The following is an 18,917-nucleotide window of genomic DNA, read 5'->3' as shown; positions in this document are numbered from 1 at the left end:
AAAGAGGCCTTGGTCTCAATGGGATTTCGCAGTTTAAAGATATACTTCTGTATACTTAACCAGTAGTTCTGAACGGAACACCCATGAACCGAAATTAGTCCCAGAAAATTGCATTCTACATCACATATCCACCACGTCATTGCTCTCACTTACTCTGCTGTGTTTGCGCCTCTTGCTAGCCGTCACTCAAATGGCGAGGAGCTAAAGCTCATTGGCTTGAACTCATATTGCTAGGTGGCTGGCCCATGTGGGGAAAACGCCCGCTTCGTAGTCGCCAAAGTTCCGGAACATGTCTTAAAATGTATTTAAAGAAATACAACTTTAAAAAAATCTAAACAATCTTACATTCTGAAATAATTGTTCTGCTTTGAGTCCATAATATCCAGCATAGAGGCAGCCAGCCATTACCACCAGGGTAATTGAACACACAGCTGCTAAAAGCACTTCTTCAGTGACCTACATTGGACTTGTCTCCTATCGCAGCCATAGAAGACATTCGGTAAAGCAGTAGACAGATATCAAAATGGTCAATGCTATCTTGGACCAATCCAAAACAGCTGGGTGTAAATAAGTTCAACAAAAGACAGTGGGAGATGCATGGACAAAATGTTTTTTAATTACATTTTTAAAAATACATAGCACTTTTTCTAGACCTCTCTGTTCGTCGAGCAATCTCATAACGTATTCTTGAAAGGGTTTTAAAACAATGACGATATTTTACAAATCAAAAACAAAAATATGCGTGTGGTTGTCTCTACTGGGGCTATGGTTTCTGGATTGTACTGATCTGGGTGTGATGGTCTAGCTCTAGACGGTCAGACGACCCAAACCCAGGCTTGGGGGTACCGTAAAACTTGACAACATGGCAGGGGAAGGGTGGTTGGGTCAGTCTTAGTACAACGCCTCGGCATTACTGCTCCTAGGCTTCTTTATCTTGTCAATGTTCTTCAAGATCATGTCGTGTAACGTTACCTGTAGCAGAGCAGAGTTCAGGATTAGAACGCAACATGTTAACTTGCAGGTAGAAATGGATGGTGAGGAAAACTATTCCTGTGTATAACAGGACATTTGACTCACGTATTGATTTCTCAGCTCTGAAACTATGATCTTGAGGCTAATGTATTCTTTCTCATCAATCTCCGTCACTGTGCGCCGGTAGTCCTCCTATTTAGCGACAAGGTAAATAGTAAATGTAGGTGCAGGTAAAATATGCATATTAGGGTTGGAACGATATCCAAATGTCCATACCATCGTTTTGCCCTCAGTAAATGCACACACTAGATAGGTTTCTGCCTGGAAGAAGCTTGCCAACCAGACCTGCAGTTAGCAAATCACACTTACCACATGTGGGTATTTTGCTATTTTGGACACCAGCTTTGCTCTTGTGATGTAGTATCTATGGGCAGATAGGAAATAAGATAACAGTCTACTGCAGTAAGAGTGCTCAGCGTAAACAAAGTAAAGACTGGGTTGACTTTAGTTAGTACCTGGATATCTGGTCGAGGTAAGATGCTGCCTCTCCCTCCACTGTTCGGAGTTCAGCAACTGTCTCCTCCTGCAGATGCCCAATCAGTAATTGAGTAATGGTTCAATGTAGCTATACACTTAAATGAGACCTTAGGTACAGACTGCAATAACATTTGCCCTTTTAATACATTTAAAGTAAACATGGCACCTGAATTGAAACTCCAAAGTTGTTGCCATCTTCTATTCTTGGGATAAGCAACTGAACCCACATTTTGACCTGAAGAACAAGAAGGACTGAATATTAGATCATCGGTGATAAGTAATGAGTGATATGAGCACCCGCCCAAATAGATTAAGGAAGAAACTGTGTGGGATAAAGCTACGTACCGTGTTACATTTCTCTATCAGTGTCCTGATCTCTGGCTTGACCTTCTCGATCAGGTCCACCAGCTTAGCATTGCTCTTCATCATCCCACCAGGCATGACAAAAACCTTAGTGCCAGCCACTGTAGAAGGGGAAGAGAAGATGAACAAGAGAGTTTTTACAACTGGACTTGACCATAGGAGCAAACGGAGCAGCTGCAACCCCACTTTCAAAATAGGGGTGCAAACATGTTTTTGCATCCCCACTTTACTAGAACAATATCATGATACATTGGGTAATCTATCATTTTCAATAATTAGAGCTAGGTATTAAAATAGATATGGCCACTGTATATATATAATAAAACAGATTGCATTTTGCACCCACTCCCCATCGCCTCAAGACGAATGGTTTTGACCACAAGTTTTGCGTCGCTCCCACGCACACTGTGTTGGTTCAGTGCAGTTAGAAAGCACTAGTTGTACCACTGATGCTTACAATGAAAAGGCACCTGCAATAATACATTTCTTTATCCATTTTGTTGTGCTCTTACATCTGTATTGTTGTTTCATATCCGATGGCGTTGGTCCAATGGTATTGTCACATCATTTGAGCTCCATTCACCACAAACAAATTGATTGTAGGGTTTCACTTTGCCTGTTAGAGCCATGACGAGCACAGGCATGTCCCAATTTCACTGGAGCGCAGTAGAACTGAGTAGCCTTCCACCAGCCTACAAAAGGTTACACCTTAGTAGAGAACTGCACGATTTAAGGACAGGGTCAAGTTTACAGTTTAAGCTGCTTCCCTGCTCCACCACTAGAGTTCAGTTAGCTTCCATGCTAGCTGTAAAAAGTCATTAGTGCTATTAGCTTATTTAGCTCTAACCAGCCATAATGGATACCAGAAGTCAAACCACTTGAGGCCGCTGGCAAGCCCTGCAGAAGATGCTGCTGCCGAGCTTCAACTACTTCCGCGTGAAGAGCAGACGCACCCGTCAACAACTGCCACCGGGATAATGGCTCCACAGCCCGTTCCGACTGTTCCTGACAAATCTTGGAACAGAGGAGGCGGACCAGGTTAGAATCTTAACCTAGCCGCAGGGTTTCTGTTGAAAAACGTCCATTTAATAGCAACCGGTTCATAGGAAAAGAGTGGCTGGAATACTGAGTTTCTGCAGATTGACAGGGGAACCAAAGTAACAAAGTTCTGTATTGGGTCCAAGGCAGGTATTCTAACTGGAAGCATGCTATTGATAGAACTAAAGGATTCACTAGGCACGCATCAAACAGGGAGCATTTAAAATGCACTGCAGAAATAAAAACACGTTTGGTGTGCAATGGGAACTGAGGTGTCAACACTTGTTAAATGATAGGCAGCTGGCAATAACTTATTTTCCACTGACAAATGTGTTAAGTCAGCACAGATGAAGCATGCTACATCCAACGAAAGCTCAACTAATCCAACTGGCATTTGAGGGGCATCTTAAAAGACGATTTCAGGAAGAATGAAATGATCAATTACTCGTGAAGTTCAACAGAGCATCAAGAAGACTGCAACTCTTCTGGAAAGGTAAGAAACAAACGTATGCTCAACTAAAATATAAAACGCAACATGTAAAGTGTTGGTCACATGTTTCATTAACTGAAGTAAAAAAAAAAATCCCTGAAATGTTTCAAATGCACAAAAAGCTTATTTCTCTCAAATGTTGTGCACAAATGTCTTTACATCTGTTGGTGAGCATTTCTCATTTGCCAAGATAACCCATCCACCTGACAGGTATGGTGTATCAAGAATCTGATTAAACAGCATGATCATTACACAAGTGCATCTTGCAGGGGACAATAAAAGACCACTCTAAAATGTACCGTTTTGTCACAACACAATGCCACAGATGTCTAAAGTTGAAGGAGCATGACCCCGTGTAACTACACCAGCCCAGGACCTCCACATCTGGCTTCTTCACCTGGGGGATTGTCTGAGACCAGCCATCCTGACAGCTAATGAAACTGAGGAGTATTTCTGCCTGGCGGGGCGGGGGCTAACCATGGTGCCCCTGTCCAGTTATGTGAAATCCATAGATTAGAGATTAATACATTTACTTCAATTGACCGATTTCCTTATGAACTGTAACTCAGTAAAATCGTTAATTGTTGCATGATGCGTTTATAATGTTGTTCAGTTTAATTGGTTGGTTTTACATCAAAATCTTGGTAGTATAGCCAGTGGCTTCATTTTCAGCAAACACCTAGGCTATGCAACGGCAAAATGACTTCTTTAGCTAGCCTATATTTCCATTGCCAAAACAGCCTTGCTAAGTGTGTAGGGTGCTGTCCATGGTGCTGATAGAGCGAAACAGATATCATGCCAACCTGTCACCATTTGGTCAAAAGCACTCAATGGTCTCTGCATTTTAAGTTTTAGGTTTGTGTTTTGGTGTGATATAAGCAGAAATCAATATCATTCCGATGCAAGAAACCAAATGACTCTCCTGGGTATAGCTACATATTGGTATGTTTCATCATAGAAATGGATAGCCTACATATTATTGCTATGGTTATCTTGGTAGCCTATAGCTTTTCATGCGTTTAAATGGAACTGCAAGTATTGAAACTGTTTTTAATGTATGCCGGCATTGTGTTCGTTCATATTCGCAGTTGTGTCGGTAATCTAAGACAAACTGCTATTTAGTATCTTAGTTTGCATGAATAACTAGGGTACTACTTTCGGCATTTAGTTCGCATTATTGTGTTAAGACACCCGTGTGTATGGTTGCATTCACATAGGCTGTTTAACTGAACAAAATGACTATCGCCCCATAGCACTCACTTCTGTCATTATGAAGTGCTTTGAGACTAGTCAAGGATCATATCACCTCTACCTTAGCTGACACCCGAGACCCACTTCAAATTTGCTTACTGCCCCAATAGATCCACAGACGATGCAGTTGCCATCACACTGCCCTATCCCACCTGGACAAGAAGAATACCTATGTAAGAATGCTGTTCATTGACTACAGCTCAGCGTTCAACCACATAGTACCCTCCATTCTCATCATTAAGTTTGGGACCCTGGGTCTGAACCCCGCCCTGTGCAACTGAGTCCTGGACTCCCTGACCGTCCGCCCCCAGATGGGGAAGGTAGGAAACACCTCCACTTCGCTGACCCTCAACACAGGGGCCCCACAATGGTACGTGCTAAGCCACCTCCTGTGCCCACGACTGCGTGGCCACGCACGCCTCCAACTCAATCATCAAGTTTGCAGACGACACAACAGTATGCCTGATTACCAACAATGACGAGCCTACAGGGAGGAGGTGAAGGCCCTGGGAGTGTGGTGCCTGGAAAACAACCTCTCACTCAACGTCAACAAAAAAGCTGATCGTGGACGTCAGGATACAGCAGAGGCAGCACCCACCTGTCCACATCGACAGGATCAGAGTGGAGAAGGTGGAAAGCTTCAAGTTCCTCGGCGTACACATCACTGGCAAACTGAAATGGTCCACCCACAGACAGTGTGGTGAAGGCGGCGCAACAGCGCCTTGGCACCTAAAACCTTCAAACTTCTACAGATGCATCCAGAGCATCCTGTTGGGCTATATCCCCACCTGGTACAGCAACTGCACCGCACACAACCGCAGGGCTCTTCAGGGGGTGGTGCAGTCTACTCAACGCATCACCGGGGGCAAACTACCTGCCCTCCAGGACACCTACAGCACCCGATGTCACAGGAAGGCCAAAAAGATCATCAAGGACAACAACCAGCCGAGCCACTGCCTGTTCACCCCGCTATCATCCAGAAGGCGAGGTCAGTACAGGTGCATCAAAGCTAGGACAGAGAGATAGAAGCTGTTTTTCAATCTCAAGGCCATCATACTGTTAAATAGCCATCACTAGCACATTAGAGGATGCTGCCCTATATACATAGACTTGAAATGCCTGGCCACTTTAATAATGGAACACTAGTCATTGTTAATAATGTTGTCATAATTTGCATTACTCAACTCATGTATACTGTATTCTATTCTACTGTATTTGTCTATGCCGCTCTGACATTGCTTGTCCAAATAGTTATATATTCTTAATTCCATTCCTTTAGATGTGTGTGTGTATTGTTGTGAAATTGTTCAATACTCCTTGTTAGATATTACTGCACTGTTGGAACTTGAAACACAAGCATTAACATCTGCTAAACATGTATGTGACCAATAAAATGTGAGGACTACATATTTCCTGCCAACCAAAAGCACTCAATAGTCCGAGTCTCTGCATTTGAACTTTATGTTTGTGGTATAGCGTGATATAAGCAGAATTCAATATAAATTCCAAGAACCCCCCCCAAAAATGTGCCCTCTAACCGATTTCAATTGCCCCCTTAGTCACTTTATCCTTGCGCAGGGTCTGTTTGCATTACTTGATAAGTATTTTATTTGACTAGACAAGTCAGTTGAGAACAAATTCTTATTTTACAATGACGGCCCTCCCCCGGCCAAACACTCCCCTAACCCGGACAACGCTGGGCCAATTGTGCGCCGCCCTATAGGACCCCCGATCACAGCCGGTTGTGACACAGCCCAGGATTGAACCAGTGTCTGTAGTGCCACCTCTAGCACAGACATAGTGTTTTAGACTGCTGGGCCACTCAGGAGCAGCCATTAAACCAAAGCTTTCCACCCCCCACTTTCAGACAAAGCCAGGCACCCATACTAGGCCCGTGGTTAAAAAAAAAAACTAAACACCAGAAAACTCAGAGGTAAAAATGTGTGTGAATTACTCACCCTTGTCCTCCCCAGAGCCATCTTCCATCTTCCTCTTTTTGGCATTTTGCTTTGAAGAGGATATCAAGTTGTTTACAATGAACACATGCAATCACAGATGGCATTTGGTAATTACAGGGTGTTAAATTCCATTCCAAGTCTCACCGCTTCAAGTCCATCATGGAGGTTCGAGAGTATAATGGGGTCTGGCACAGTCAAGTTGATTTCTGAGTGTATTTCCTTCAGTTCACAGATGTTTAAGCCAGGATCCTGCAAAGGATGACCAACAACACATACATACACACACTATAAAGGGAAGTCAAGAGGACATTTGACTAATCATTTCATTTTGATGACATAAATATGTTTACCTTGAGGAAATGGTCGAGTTCCAATAACTTATTTGGGAAAAAACTTGCAACTAACTCCTCCGCCTGTGAAACAAAGAGTTGAGTTGGAAAATTACATTCAGATCTAGATACAGGTAGCTAGCTAAAATACTTGCTTTTGTCCCTCAATGAATAAACCACTGAAAGGAAACTCACCTCCCCAGTAATTCGTTCTCTGAAAGCATCGACCTGAACAAATAACCAAACAACTGTCATATCACAGGAAAACAATTCAATAAATCAGCAAGTCTGTTTAAATACAACAAGTGAGTAGACTAGACTGTCTGCAATATGATACCAGTCATCAGTTCATCAACGTCATTTCAACATGCTTACTCTACTGACTAGGCCTAAAAAAAAAAAAATTGTGCCGAATTGAGTTAACGGTACCTCGACACCGTTAGCTCGCACCGAAATATGCGGCACAGCAACCCTTTTGTTCAGGGAGGTGCACCCTGTTAGACAGTTTGCCTTGTCCGTTATGACGGGCGCAGAAGATAAAGTAAATTACCTTAAACACTTGGCCTCATTCTGATTCATATAATTGCAAGCTAAGTCACGTTAGCATTACATTAGCTAGCTAGCAACTTTCCCCCATGATGTCTCGTGACATGTGGCGTTGATAAATCACGTTTTACCTTAGTTTTGAGTTCATTGTCCACCTTGAGGAGAGAATTCATCTTCTTTAACCACAAACCGGGTAAAAGTACGATTGTCCTCAATTCATTCAATTCGGGGCTAAACGTGTGGTTTTCCCACTCCCGTCAGCCACACTTGTGAGCTTAAAAATGACGTATTCAACATGCGACAACACTACAAACGAATACGCATGCATATTAGGTATGTGCTGAACGCGTCATCGTGTTTTCCCGAACGCAGCTGAAGATGTAAACAAGAGGATTGGCGAGTGCGAAAGCTCGTTTTGTCCACTATTACCTTTCATGATTGTCCTTATTTAATCGCAAAAATCAGCAATGGGTCTCCCTGTTACTATTAAAGTGAATTTCAGGGGAAATGTAAAGAGATTTGTTGCTCCAGATTTGGACAAGTCGGAATGGGAGTCGGTGGAAGCCTGGGTAAGTAGCGCTGGCGCAGTTTAGCTAGCCTGGATTCTTCGAGGCCCCTTGCCTAGCAGGCCTAGCTAGCACAACATTACACCACACGAATTACATTTGTCTGCAAATTATTTTTCTAACAACACAAATGATGATTATATGTGATGTTATCTTGTTAAGCTGATTCTCAATCATCATGCTTTTTAAATTGAATCTGCAGATAAAAGCATCATTTGGAATAAGCCATTTTCAAGTGAAATATTTTGATGAGGACAACGAGGAGGTGAGTTCAAATGTATTTTGTGCTACTGTGTATTATTTCAACGAATGCAGTGCCAACATTTCTGATGTACAACAACAGTAGTAATAATAAAACACAAGAGATACATTAGCAGGGGGGGTGTTCTTATATTTATCCTCTTACACACGTGTAACTCCCCCAGAGAGTAAGGTCACGACGTTGTACAGCGCCGATGGAGCAATTAGGGTTAAGAGCCTTGCCAAGTGCACAGCGAACGGATTTTTTTTCACCTTGTCAAATCAAATCGCATTTTATTAGTCACATGCGCCGAATACAACAGGTAGACCTTACAGTGAAATGCTTACTTACAGGACCCTAACCAACAATGCAGTTTAAAAAAAAGATTAAGAAATAAAAGTAACAAATAATTAAAGAGCAGCAGTAAGTTAACAATAGCGAGACTATATAAAGGGGGTACCGGTACAGAGTCAATGTTAGTCGAGGCAATTGAGGTTTTGTCCACTATTAACTCGGCTCCGGTATTCGAACCAGACAACCTGACGCCCCAATATTAATAATGGTTGATTATTCAGTATACTGAATACAGTAAACTGAAGATATTGTGTAACTCTTTCTGTTTCTGCATCTCCTTTTTCTTTGATCCAGGTTTCCATCAATAGCCAAGGTATTTAAATAGTGTTAATTTAATAGGCTTTTTTTGTGTCTGTTATTAAAGCTTTACCGTTCATAATCTTCACCAATACAAATGTATTCTCTGATCTCTTTTAATTGTGTTTCAGAGGAATATGAGGAGGGTGTGAAGGTATTCAAACTTACATGTTCTTTCATGGCTTTCAATAGCAAAAAATTTGTAAAACTTTTTCTTCCAGTGTGTAGAATGCTGTATGTAATTACTGAACGTGGCATGTGTTGTATGTATTTCCTCCAGAGTGCAGAGAAGCAGGGGAACCAGTTGCACATGAACGTTTACAAGGCGAAGCAGGGGCAGGCTGGCACTGGGCCGGGCAAGACCCAAGAAGTGAAGGAGCTGAAGGGGGAACTCCGGCCAGCCCCGCCGTACCCCTCCAGGGTCAAAACTGTGGACAAAGGCACACAGGTCACTCCCGAGAGAGATGCTGTAAGAGCACCACTCACGGCTTTCAATGTTGATGTAATGTTGTCTGAATGTAGGAAAAGTGTTGTGTCAGGGTGGTATATTTTGGCATGAGCAATATAATTGTTGTCTTCATGAAATGTTGGGCCAATGTAATAATAAAAGTAGAGCTAAGATTTGATGAACACACACTTTGGTGTCATAATATGAATTTGTGAATTTGACCAATCATAATGAGTTTAATGTCAATCATTTGATTTTATAGGTGGTTGTGAAGGACAACAAAGTAACTAAGCCAGAGGATAAACTTCCTCCAGCTTGGTTTAGATCTTACATGGAAAAAGTAAGTCCATATTGAAATGATATTCTTTACTCTTTCAGAAATATAAAGGAAAACGTCCCTAAAAATCAACTTAGAAAAAAAAATGTGGGAACCTCTTTTAACGGGATCTCTCTCCTGTCAGTTCAAGGATGAGGTGGTGAAGGAGGTAGTGGAGAGGATGTGCAGTGACTTCTCTGGCCAGTGTTGCACCCACAAGACCCCCAACTGTGATGGGCCTCTCGAGGCCCTTGGAGCAGTGGGCGGAGTCAATATCAAAGGCCCAAAGGTGAACTCCTCCTCCACCGGCCCCCCCGCCTACTCCTCATTGGGCTACACTCCGGAATGCAGCAAATGCAAGAGACCAGCCACCGATGGAGCTTATCAGTGCAGGTAAACCGCATCGCAACAATAACAGATCAAGTGCTATTATGTTGTTAATGATTAACTCAGGAGTTGAAATAGTATAAAATGTTTATTTGACTTATTCCTCATGAAATATGTCACTTCCATTGAGTAATATATGTATATAACCTTGCCCGTGCATTCTTTTTGGTGTCCTGTTTTTCGACAGAGTGTGTCCGTCCTGTATCTTATGTGAGCTGTGTCGACACAGCCACGACCCCAGTCACAACCTGGTGAGAACCAAGACTCCCCTCTCCATCCCTGAGCATGGGATGTCAGGAGAATTAAGGTTAGTTCGCTGGATGTAGAAGCCTGCCTTTACTGTGATGTTGGCTATGCATTACTTTACCTATCTTACTTTCTTGCATTGTCAGAAGATGCTTAGCCTTCACACCTCTCTCTACATTTTGTTTGTGCCCAGGTTTCCAAGGCGAGGAGACCGGACCGTGCGCAAGGCTGAGCGTCAGCGCCTCAAAGCCGAGCGGAGGCAGCTCAAGGCCGAGGTGAAGGAGATTAAGAAGAAGCTGAGGCTGGAGAAGAGGGGCCTGCAATGGAGCGGCCCTGCTTCAACCTCCGCCAGATCCAACGTGGCCACCACCCAGGCCCCTGCTGCTGCCCCAGCACCAGGCCCTGCCCCAGACCCCCAGGCTTCCAGTCCAGAGTAAGCGCCACCCCGGGAGGGCGTCAGAGTGCTGGTTGTCTCTAGGCCCAGCATGGAGCAAAAATCAAATATTTTCCCAAGAAATAGGCCATCTTTGTAATAGTTGTAATAGAGTTTATCGCTGGTGGATGATGGAACTACCTCACGTGTGAATCTGCTGCTGCTGCTTCATATATCTCTAAACAAAAAAATTGCTTTGAGCTGCAAAAAAGGATCCTGCTTTTTTCGATGATTCATAAAAAAAACAGGGATGGGTCTGAAGCCGGGGCTGTTTTCAACAATGCTCTGTACACTTGAAATACTAGGGGTCCCGAGGTCTCCTACACCACCTTGGTGCCCACTATGGCTGCCTTGTTTCTGGATGAAAATCTGCCTGACGGGACCCGCCGAGAGCCCGGCACCAAGTTCATCAAGTATTGGAAGATGAAGAACTCAGGCATCATCACCTGGACCTCCGAGACCAAGGTACCACCCAAGAGGAACGATCTAAGTCCCTAACCTGCATACTAAAACAATCTCAATCTCTAACCCGAATACTAGAACTAACCCCACCTAATTGTAACTATTGATTATTTGTAATTAGTACTTACCCTGTCTGATTAACCAGACCAGTGCTACAGCCTTTTGTGGATTCAGTGTAAGCTCTCTGTTTAAGTGTTTGCGTCTGGTTCCTTGGGTTTGTGTAAATGTCTGTGTCTTCTTTGCATGCCTGTGTCTTTAGCTGAAGTGCATGTGGGGTAACCTGGCACTGGCATTGGAGGAGAACCGTGAGGTGGCCGTGCCCCTCCTGCAGCCGGGCCAGGTGGGCGTGGTCAGTGTGGCCTTCATCGCCCCGGTGATGGAGGGCACCTACACCTCCCACTGGCGCCTTGCACACTGCGGAGAGCAGTTTGGCCCTCGCGTGTGGTGCAGCATTGTGGTGGCCCCCAGCACCAGCCCACACGCCAAGTATCCACAGAACAAATACCTGGCAAGTCAACCACCTCTGTGTCCCATTCACATTTCTTTACCTAGTACATACACTAGTGCAGGGATGGATTTACTAAGCAAATTTGACACCAGGTACAAAGCAATAATATTTACTTAGCTAATGCAGACACTTCTATAGGGCTGGACTTATATTCAGTAATAAAACCTCAAAATCCAGCCTATTTCCACCACTATTAGTATCGTTATATCATTCCAAGCCTTGCTCATGTTCAGACATTCTCCCACACTGCTTCAGGAGGTGGAGCCCGGGCCTGTGGTGGTGAAGGTGGAGGGGATGTCGAGTAACAGCTCCAGGGACAGTGGTCTGGCCGTGTCTGTAGACTACTGCCACAGAGACTACCACTTCCCCTCTGTAGACCTGCTCACTGCACAGGTGAGGAAAGGCTTAGGTCAAGGCAGAGGGTGTTGGCTTTGCCATAAAGGTAGAGTACACCACGGGGCAAAGTCATGCTTTATTCAATGACTCAACAATATTTGTGCTTTGTATTTTTTGTTTCAAAAAATTAGGATCTTTTGTCCTGTGAATTGCTGGATATTAACGTTGTGCAAGAGTTGGAGAAAGTTCCGAACAACACTCCAGTCGGTAAGAAATAATACGACGCCACCACAGTCCATGTCAAGTTATTTTGGGGGGTGGGGCATTTTCTTCCCTGATATTCAGAGAGTTTCAAGACCTAATGCTTGTCAGACTTGTGATGACCGAGATGAGTTTGTTTTTGTTCCATTGGTAGATCTGACCCCCTGTGTGTCCCCTCTGCCCCACAATGGCCCTCTACTGGAGCACCCAGACACCGACCAGGTTGAAAACAACACGGAGATGAACCGGGTCAACAATCTGCTAGGTAAGGCAGAAGCGAATGTCGTGGACTTTCACCATACTGAGTTGTACAGTAAATAAGTGAAAACAATTACATATCAAATTGTGAGATGTTGTGTTGCTTATGAATGTAGGCTAGAATTGAGGCATTATGTTAACTAGGGGGACGTGTCGGCTTGAGTGAAAGAAGTTTTGATCTCAGTGATGACCCTGAATCGGGCACGACCCTAATCTTTGTATTGGGTGTTGTGGTCAGGAGTGAATGGTGAGAACTCTGACCCACCTGGCCACGAGGAGGAAGACATCAGCGGGACTCAGTTTGTGTGTGAGACGGTGATCCGCTCCCTCGCCCTCGAGGAGGCTCCCGACCACAAGCCCCCTCGCAGACATCAGCCCAGCTACTGCAAGCCCAAAGGTGATTTTGTTTGGTTGAATTTCCCAACAAAATGTGAAAACATGTAAACCTCACTAAGTGAAAATGATATGAGACTTTATCATTCAACTGAGTATGGTTGTTCTGTCCACTCACTATCTGTGGTATTTGTTTTGACTGTCATGCAATACTGTGACAGTATTGAACCCACAACCCTGTAATGCCAGGGTTGTGGGTTCGATTCCCACGGTGGACCAGTATGAAAATGTATGCACTCATTACTGTAAGTCGCTCTGTATAAGCGCGTCTGCTAAATAACTAAATAGTCTAAATTGAAGTTAAAAACTAAAGTTGTTTCAGTTTTTGGAGCTGTAGCCTCGGGCCCTGTCTTCGGCTATGAGAGGAAAGTATTTGACACCGCATTAAGAGTGACAGGACCAGATTTGCTGATGATGGGTGTTATGAGAGATCAAGGTTCACCTCCAGGCCTTCCCCAGATCACACTTTCAGAGGAGACTGTCACAGGTAAGGAACCGCTCTCACTGCAGCCTGTCTGCTTCTGTTTACAGACTCTAGTAACTCAAGTCAAAATGCACCAAGTAATGCTCTCACCTTTTTACACATTGGCAATTGTAAATTAGCAGAAGACATGATTACGAGACAAAATCAGAAAACGGTTGGTTTGTTCTCAATGCATTGTCCTCAGAGGTGCTTCTGGCCCCAGAGGTTGAGAATGTGTACATGGAGCTGTATGCAATGAAGGAGGAGGACGAGGAAGACAACAAAGGCAGAAAGGATGTGAAGGACCAGAAAGCCGAGGATAAAGAAGATGAAAAGGATGACAACTACGTGGAGATTGAAGAGGAGAAAGAACATGATGAGGAGGAAGAAGAAGAAGAACGAGCGGACTGGGACGAGGTGAGCAGCCAAATCTCCACCTTGTCCTCATCCTCCTGCGAGGACTACGTCATAGTCCTGCCGGACTGCTTCGACACCAGTCGGCCGCTGGACGAGTCCACGCACAGCTCCGCCCTCTCGGAGCCTGTCACTACCGCAGCCGTGGAGCAGGAGGCGGCGCCAGACTCTGAGCCTGAGGAGCTGGATAGAGCCACCCCAGAGGGGGAGAGGCAAGAGAGGGGCGAGGCTGCACCCACAGTCACAGAGACCACCATCCACAGCAGTGTCAACCAGATGCTGTGTGCCTCCCAGACGCTGGATGCTGTCCCCCTTGCCCCTGAGGTGGTGCCACCGCCGGTCTCTCTCCTGCCCCCACAGGCCCTGTACACACACAGGTGAGAAAGCCTACTATTGCCTCAGAGAGCCATCAGCTCCGCTATTACAGGGGACAATGATATCACGATATGTTACTGTTCAATCACAGTGTGTTTTATTGAAGTAAAGTGTGCAAATTGTTCAGTATCTTCTGCGGGAGGACTATCAGACTGATTTTATACTCTTGCCCCACTGTCCGTTCTCTCTCCGATCAGTATATCATTATTTTTGGTGTGTTTTCCAGGTCTGAAGCAGTCCACGTTGCAGAGCCAACAAGTCAACGAGCGTCTGGACCAGTAGAACCATGCCAACCAGTGGTCCATTTAAATGGTGAGTGTTAAGACACACACAGACGGTCGGGAAAGTGTCTACAAAATACAGCCTTTTCACTGCATGAAGCAGACGCAACGTGTTTTTTTTGGAAGCTCTGATCACACAGCCCAAAAAAATATGCAATTTAACTAATGTGACTTGCTTGTCTTGTGTTTGTTCCGTCATGTCTTTTTGAGGATGTGTTCACTTCGCCGTCTGCAGCCACTGACCAGAAAGGAAACATATGTGTCTTTCGAAGAGACGGGAACAGGAAAACATCTCAACTGTTCTGTAATAGCTCTCTCATCCAGCATGTGTCGCCCCCCCCCATCTATATTTCAGTATCTAGTACAACCAGACCATCGGGCTTAGCCAGTGCCTTGGAGACGACCAACTCCAGACCCTGCAGCTCCCTGCGCCCAAGGTGAAACACCTACACAATATTAAAAGACAGACTCCAGCCTCCCTAGTACGTCATTTATCACCTGATTTACTTAACAAAAGTCACATCTCAATAGGTGGTCCGGGTCTCCTCATGATATGGCAGGTGGGCCTTTCCTCTTTAGTCCTCTATTGCTTCTCCATTGTTCCCGCAAGCAAGGGGGGGGCCGATGTCATGAGACTGCACCCATCAGACCAACTCCTTGAATTTAGCAATTGTCATTAAAAAAACAATGCTATTTTGCTTCAAACATTTTAGTGTTTGTACTTGTAATATCGCTTTTCAATGGTAAAAGTTACCCCCAAAAATGTTTGTCCTCATTTGTCTTGGTTGAAACACTTGGTTTCTGCCAACAAATTAATATTTGAATGTGAAACATTTCAATGTCTACTAATCATTAATTGTTGATAGGCACAGTATTTTTGACACATGACATTTACATCTTAGTCATTTAGCAGAAGATCTCATCCAGATTAGGGTTAAGTGCCTTGCTCAAGGGCACGTCAACCCATTTCACCTCATCGGCTCGGGATTCGAACCAGAAACCTTTCAGTTACTGGCCCAATGCCCTTAACCACTACGCTACCTGCCTACAGGTATATATCAGAAGATACAACTGTAAATGATAAAACCGCAATAAAGAGAAGATATTTAAAGACATTCATGGTGTGATGTCATTGGTGATATAACTGTGACACAGCTTTTTTTTGACACGCTTTGTGGCATTTTGGGTCTTGTGAAAGCATTGCTAGCTCCAAACCACTGGCCCTGGAACAAATTGTTCCCCATAGTGGCTGACAAACAACATCCTTCCTGTTCTGTAGGGGCCAAGGCGGTATCACGGAGGGACTAGTAAAAGGCGTTCTGTCAGTTGCAGCGTCTGCCTATAAGGCTCTCTTCACTGGACAGAGCTGCTCCACACAGGTAGGTCCCACGTACAGCACACTACGTCACCTCGTCACACACTGCCATGAGATAAAACTTGACATAACTTTTTAATATGCTCTATGATGAATGGTTATAACGTTATAAAGATGAGTGATTATTTCATACAACTGTGAAAAAAGTTGCTTATCTATTTTAAAGCGTTTTTGGCTCAAAAGACCAAGGTGATGCATGTCTTTTTTTACAGTGTTGAATGTACAGTATTATTGTATAACCCCGGTGCACTTTAACATGACAAACGAGAACTAACCATTTGACCTGGCTCCCCCACCCCCTTCACTGCAGCGTGGTGTGGACCCGGCCAGCCAGGACGCCTCCATGATGGCCGTGCTGCTGGAGATGGGCTTCAGGGACCAGCGGTTCAACCAGTGGCTGCTGATGAAGCACAGGCACAACCTTCTGCACACTGTCAACGAGCTGGTCGCCATGGCCGACAACACACTACTGACGGGCCGGTCGGCCAATCAGCCAGGCCGCTACACGACCCCTGACACCCAATGAGAGGGGGGGGTTCATTTTGCCACTGATGTCAGGTCATGGGCTTTACCTATTGACAGGGCCAGGGTAGGTTCTCTGTCCCAAAGAGAATGGAGGTTGTGAATGTAATCAGAATTCCAATCTTCTCCATTGTGTTGGGTATTGAGACTATTCTTGTTGTTTTGAAGGACTTACATGGTTGAGTCACAGGGGGATTCAATTACATAGGAATGCTAAAGAACTGAGATGTCAGATTTCTTTTAGATATAGTAGTGAATTGGCCTAAACAATGCAATATTGTATGTATGTATCAAAAGTACTGTTATTCTAAATGTCTGGCTACAAGCAACATTTCACCTGTGGATTGTATAAGGAACAGACACTGCAGACTAAGGAAATAAGCTGTTTCTTTTTAGGAGACACCTGCATGTCAGTTTTAAGCACACGAGTCATAATTGTGGTACTATAGGACTCGCATCTATAAATGTTGTCTGAATCACACTTGTACTAATTTTCCTCTTTCACATTGTAAGAATCATCCCCTTTCTTATATTTCTATCATACAACACTATGTATATCCAACCATAACATTCCTAAGTTTGTTCATGGAACCAAGTTTCTCATAGGTTGTTTTTATGAATGGTAATCAGTGACCGAGTCATGGTGATTTGAGTGCATAGGTTTCAAACGTTGTAGGCCTATACTATGTTTGACAGTTCGGCCTATCTCTGTGTGTACTTTTCCTTTCAGAAAAAAATAGGTTTGTAACTGGACACGTGGTTGTGATATGTTCAAATACTAACAGTTTAAAGATCATGTTTTCGAAAGAAATGCTGAAAATATTAACTGTGCTTGCTAAAGGGGTCTCCTTTCAATCAGCACGTAAGTAAGTACACTGCAATTGTCAATCAGCCAATAAACAAATTGCACAATTCTATTTTAGGGGCTGAAATGTATTTTCAAGGTTGTTTGAATGGCAGTGATGGCAAAAGTACCCAATTGTCAAAGTAAAGATACCTTTAGAAAATTACTCAAGTAAAAGTGAAAGTCACCCAGTAAAATACTACTTGAGTAAAAGTTTAAAAGTATTTGTTTTTAAATATACTTAAGTACCAAAAGTAAATTGAATTGCTAAAATGTACATATGTATCAAAAGTAAAAATTTAAATCATTTTATTTACAGATAGCCAGGGGCACACACCAACACTCAGAATCTGCCAGATTCACTAGGGATGTTCTCTTGATAAGTCTGTGAATTTGACAATGTTCCTGTCCTGCTAAGCATTCAAAATGTAATGAGTACTTTAGGGTGACAGGCAAACTGTATGGAGTAAAAAGTACATTATTTCCTTTAGAAATGTAGTGAAGTAAAAGTTGTCAAAAATATAAATAGTAAAGTAGATACAAAAAAAAGACTTAAATACTACTTTAAAGTATTTTTACTTAAGAACTTTACACCTGTTGAATGGCACCTGCTTGAATGGCACTGATTTATTGTATGGGTTTCTGTACATTTTGTGTCTGATGACTTGTTGAACTTATAGGTTAACTTTAAGTAATGTGCACGGCACAAAATAGTTGAAATGTAAAGAACAGAGGGTAATTGTCATGCTTGATGGTATTTAAGCACAATTTTTCAGCTAAACCATCAAGAAGCATTAAGCTGTCAGTGTTAAGTTTTAGTTCTGCTTTCTCAAAGTTTTTCAAGACATGTTTGTCCTGTTCACTACGGGCTATTATATTTGTATTAATTAAACCTACTCATTGAGAAGACTGCACAGATTGAAATATGACAATTTCCTGCAACTGAAATTAAGTATTCCCTTGTTTACCACAGCAAATCCACTGTGGCAATTTACTCGTGTTGGCTACTTACAATTTTATGTAATCCATGAATAACTTGTCTACATGATTACAAACACTCCAATCCAACACTCCTATATTAGCATTTGTGCGCTTTCATGTCCACATCATTTATATGACTTCGTTGAGCTAAATAATCCATTTTAGATACAATGCAAGTATGGGTACCATTGACTGCAATGGATGTCTGCCACAAATGCAAATAAAGTTAGCATTTGAAAGAGTCCAGGTTAACAAAACCAAAGCATGGATTGCTGCCATACCTTGTCCATAGACTGCTTGCAGGGCAAGGAACGCAATATGGCATTTCTTTATGGGTTAACTATCCCTTGGTTGCAATTGGCCAAGGCCTTTTCTTTCGAAGTTCCTTTCTATAGGCGTCTGTAGCTGTGGTTAGTGTAATACATAAAGATGATATTGAAAATGGCTTTTACAACGTATGTTCTACCTTCTAAAAACGGGATGTGCATTGAATTGCTGGGCATTACATTGCCATTAAGGTATTACAAACTTGTTTGCAACTTAAAATAAGTTATACTCAGTGTTGTTTTAGAAATTTGACATTGGCCTACCGACTTCCATACATTGCTTTCCATATATTTCTTAATCAAAGTCTTAATCAAATTGTAGGCGCATATGATAAACATTGTCGTG

General features: G+C 43.3%; 2 protein-coding genes across 4 annotated transcripts; one reads left to right on the top strand and one right to left on the bottom strand.

Moving 5' to 3' along the window:
• Positions 1-594: 594 nt before the first annotated feature.
• On the bottom strand, positions 595-7,778 carry psme3 (proteasome activator subunit 3). The gene is made up of 11 exons (XM_024387538.2): positions 7,616-7,778; positions 7,134-7,166; positions 6,960-7,022; positions 6,754-6,858; positions 6,610-6,658; positions 1,855-1,973; positions 1,676-1,744; positions 1,488-1,555; positions 1,342-1,396; positions 1,078-1,164; positions 595-972 (listed from the first exon to the last, which is right to left on the bottom strand). Exons 1-11 carry the CDS (start codon positions 7,655-7,657, stop codon positions 892-894), a joined length of 771 nt encoding a protein of 256 aa, XP_024243306.1. The 5' UTR covers positions 7,658-7,778; the 3' UTR covers positions 595-891.
• Positions 7,779-7,814: 36 nt separating this feature from the next.
• On the top strand, positions 7,815-17,337 carry LOC112224172 (next to BRCA1 gene 1 protein). Of its 3 annotated transcripts, none has more exons than XM_024387537.2 (21): positions 7,815-8,053; positions 8,253-8,315; positions 8,940-8,958; positions 9,074-9,096; positions 9,223-9,411; positions 9,653-9,730; positions 9,852-10,099; positions 10,281-10,400; positions 10,533-10,772; positions 11,078-11,237; positions 11,494-11,742; positions 11,998-12,135; positions 12,270-12,345; positions 12,494-12,604; positions 12,836-12,994; positions 13,313-13,477; positions 13,659-14,244; positions 14,469-14,554; positions 14,879-14,960; positions 15,426-15,574; positions 15,803-15,902. In XM_024387537.2, exons 1-20 carry the CDS (start codon positions 7,952-7,954, stop codon positions 15,550-15,552), a joined length of 3,021 nt encoding a protein of 1,006 aa, XP_024243305.2. In that variant the 5' UTR covers positions 7,815-7,951; the 3' UTR covers positions 15,553-15,574; positions 15,803-15,902. The 3 variants fall into 3 exon arrangements, with proteins under 3 accessions (XP_024243305.2, XP_024243304.2, XP_024243303.2); XM_024387536.2 differs by lacking the exon at positions 15,426-15,574 and adding an exon at positions 16,209-17,337 and having other exon boundaries at positions 7,816-8,053; positions 9,223-9,390; XM_024387535.2 differs by lacking the exon at positions 15,426-15,574 and adding an exon at positions 16,209-17,337 and having other exon boundaries at positions 7,816-8,053.
• The last annotated feature ends 1,580 nt before the right edge of the window (positions 17,338-18,917 follow it).

Source organism: Oncorhynchus tshawytscha, linkage group LG25 (genome assembly GCF_018296145.1).
Source record: "Oncorhynchus tshawytscha isolate Ot180627B linkage group LG25, Otsh_v2.0, whole genome shotgun sequence".
NCBI classification, from domain to species: domain Eukaryota; kingdom Metazoa; phylum Chordata; class Actinopteri; order Salmoniformes; family Salmonidae; genus Oncorhynchus; species Oncorhynchus tshawytscha.
The sequence above is the reverse complement of the archived record's forward strand: the minus strand, read 5'-3'. Positions and strand labels throughout refer to the sequence as shown.

What these genes read in the sequence shown, in the direction of transcription:
- psme3 (XM_024387538.2), bottom strand. Translation starts at nt 7,657, where the DNA reads ATGAATTCTCTCCTCAAGGTGGACAATGAACTCAAAACTAAG. An exon ending in TCCATGATGGACTTGAAGCG is followed by an intron (nt 6,659 to 6,753) that starts GTGAGACTTGGA and finishes TCCTCTTCAAAG; the next exon opens with CAAAATGCCAAAAAGAGGAA. An exon ending in TACCTCGACCAGATATCCAG is followed by an intron (nt 1,397 to 1,487) that starts GTACTAACTAAA and finishes ATCTGCCCATAG; the next exon opens with ATACTACATCACAAGAGCAA.
- LOC112224172 (XM_024387535.2), top strand. Translation starts at nt 7,952, where the DNA reads ATGGGTCTCCCTGTTACTATTAAAGTGAATTTCAGGGGAAATGTAAAG. An exon ending in TCACTCCCGAGAGAGATGCT is followed by an intron (nt 9,412 to 9,652) that starts GTAAGAGCACCA and finishes TTGATTTTATAG; the next exon opens with GTGGTTGTGAAGGACAACAA. An exon ending in GACAGAGCTGCTCCACACAG is followed by an intron (nt 15,903 to 16,208) that starts GTAGGTCCCACG and finishes CCTTCACTGCAG; the next exon opens with CGTGGTGTGGACCCGGCCAG.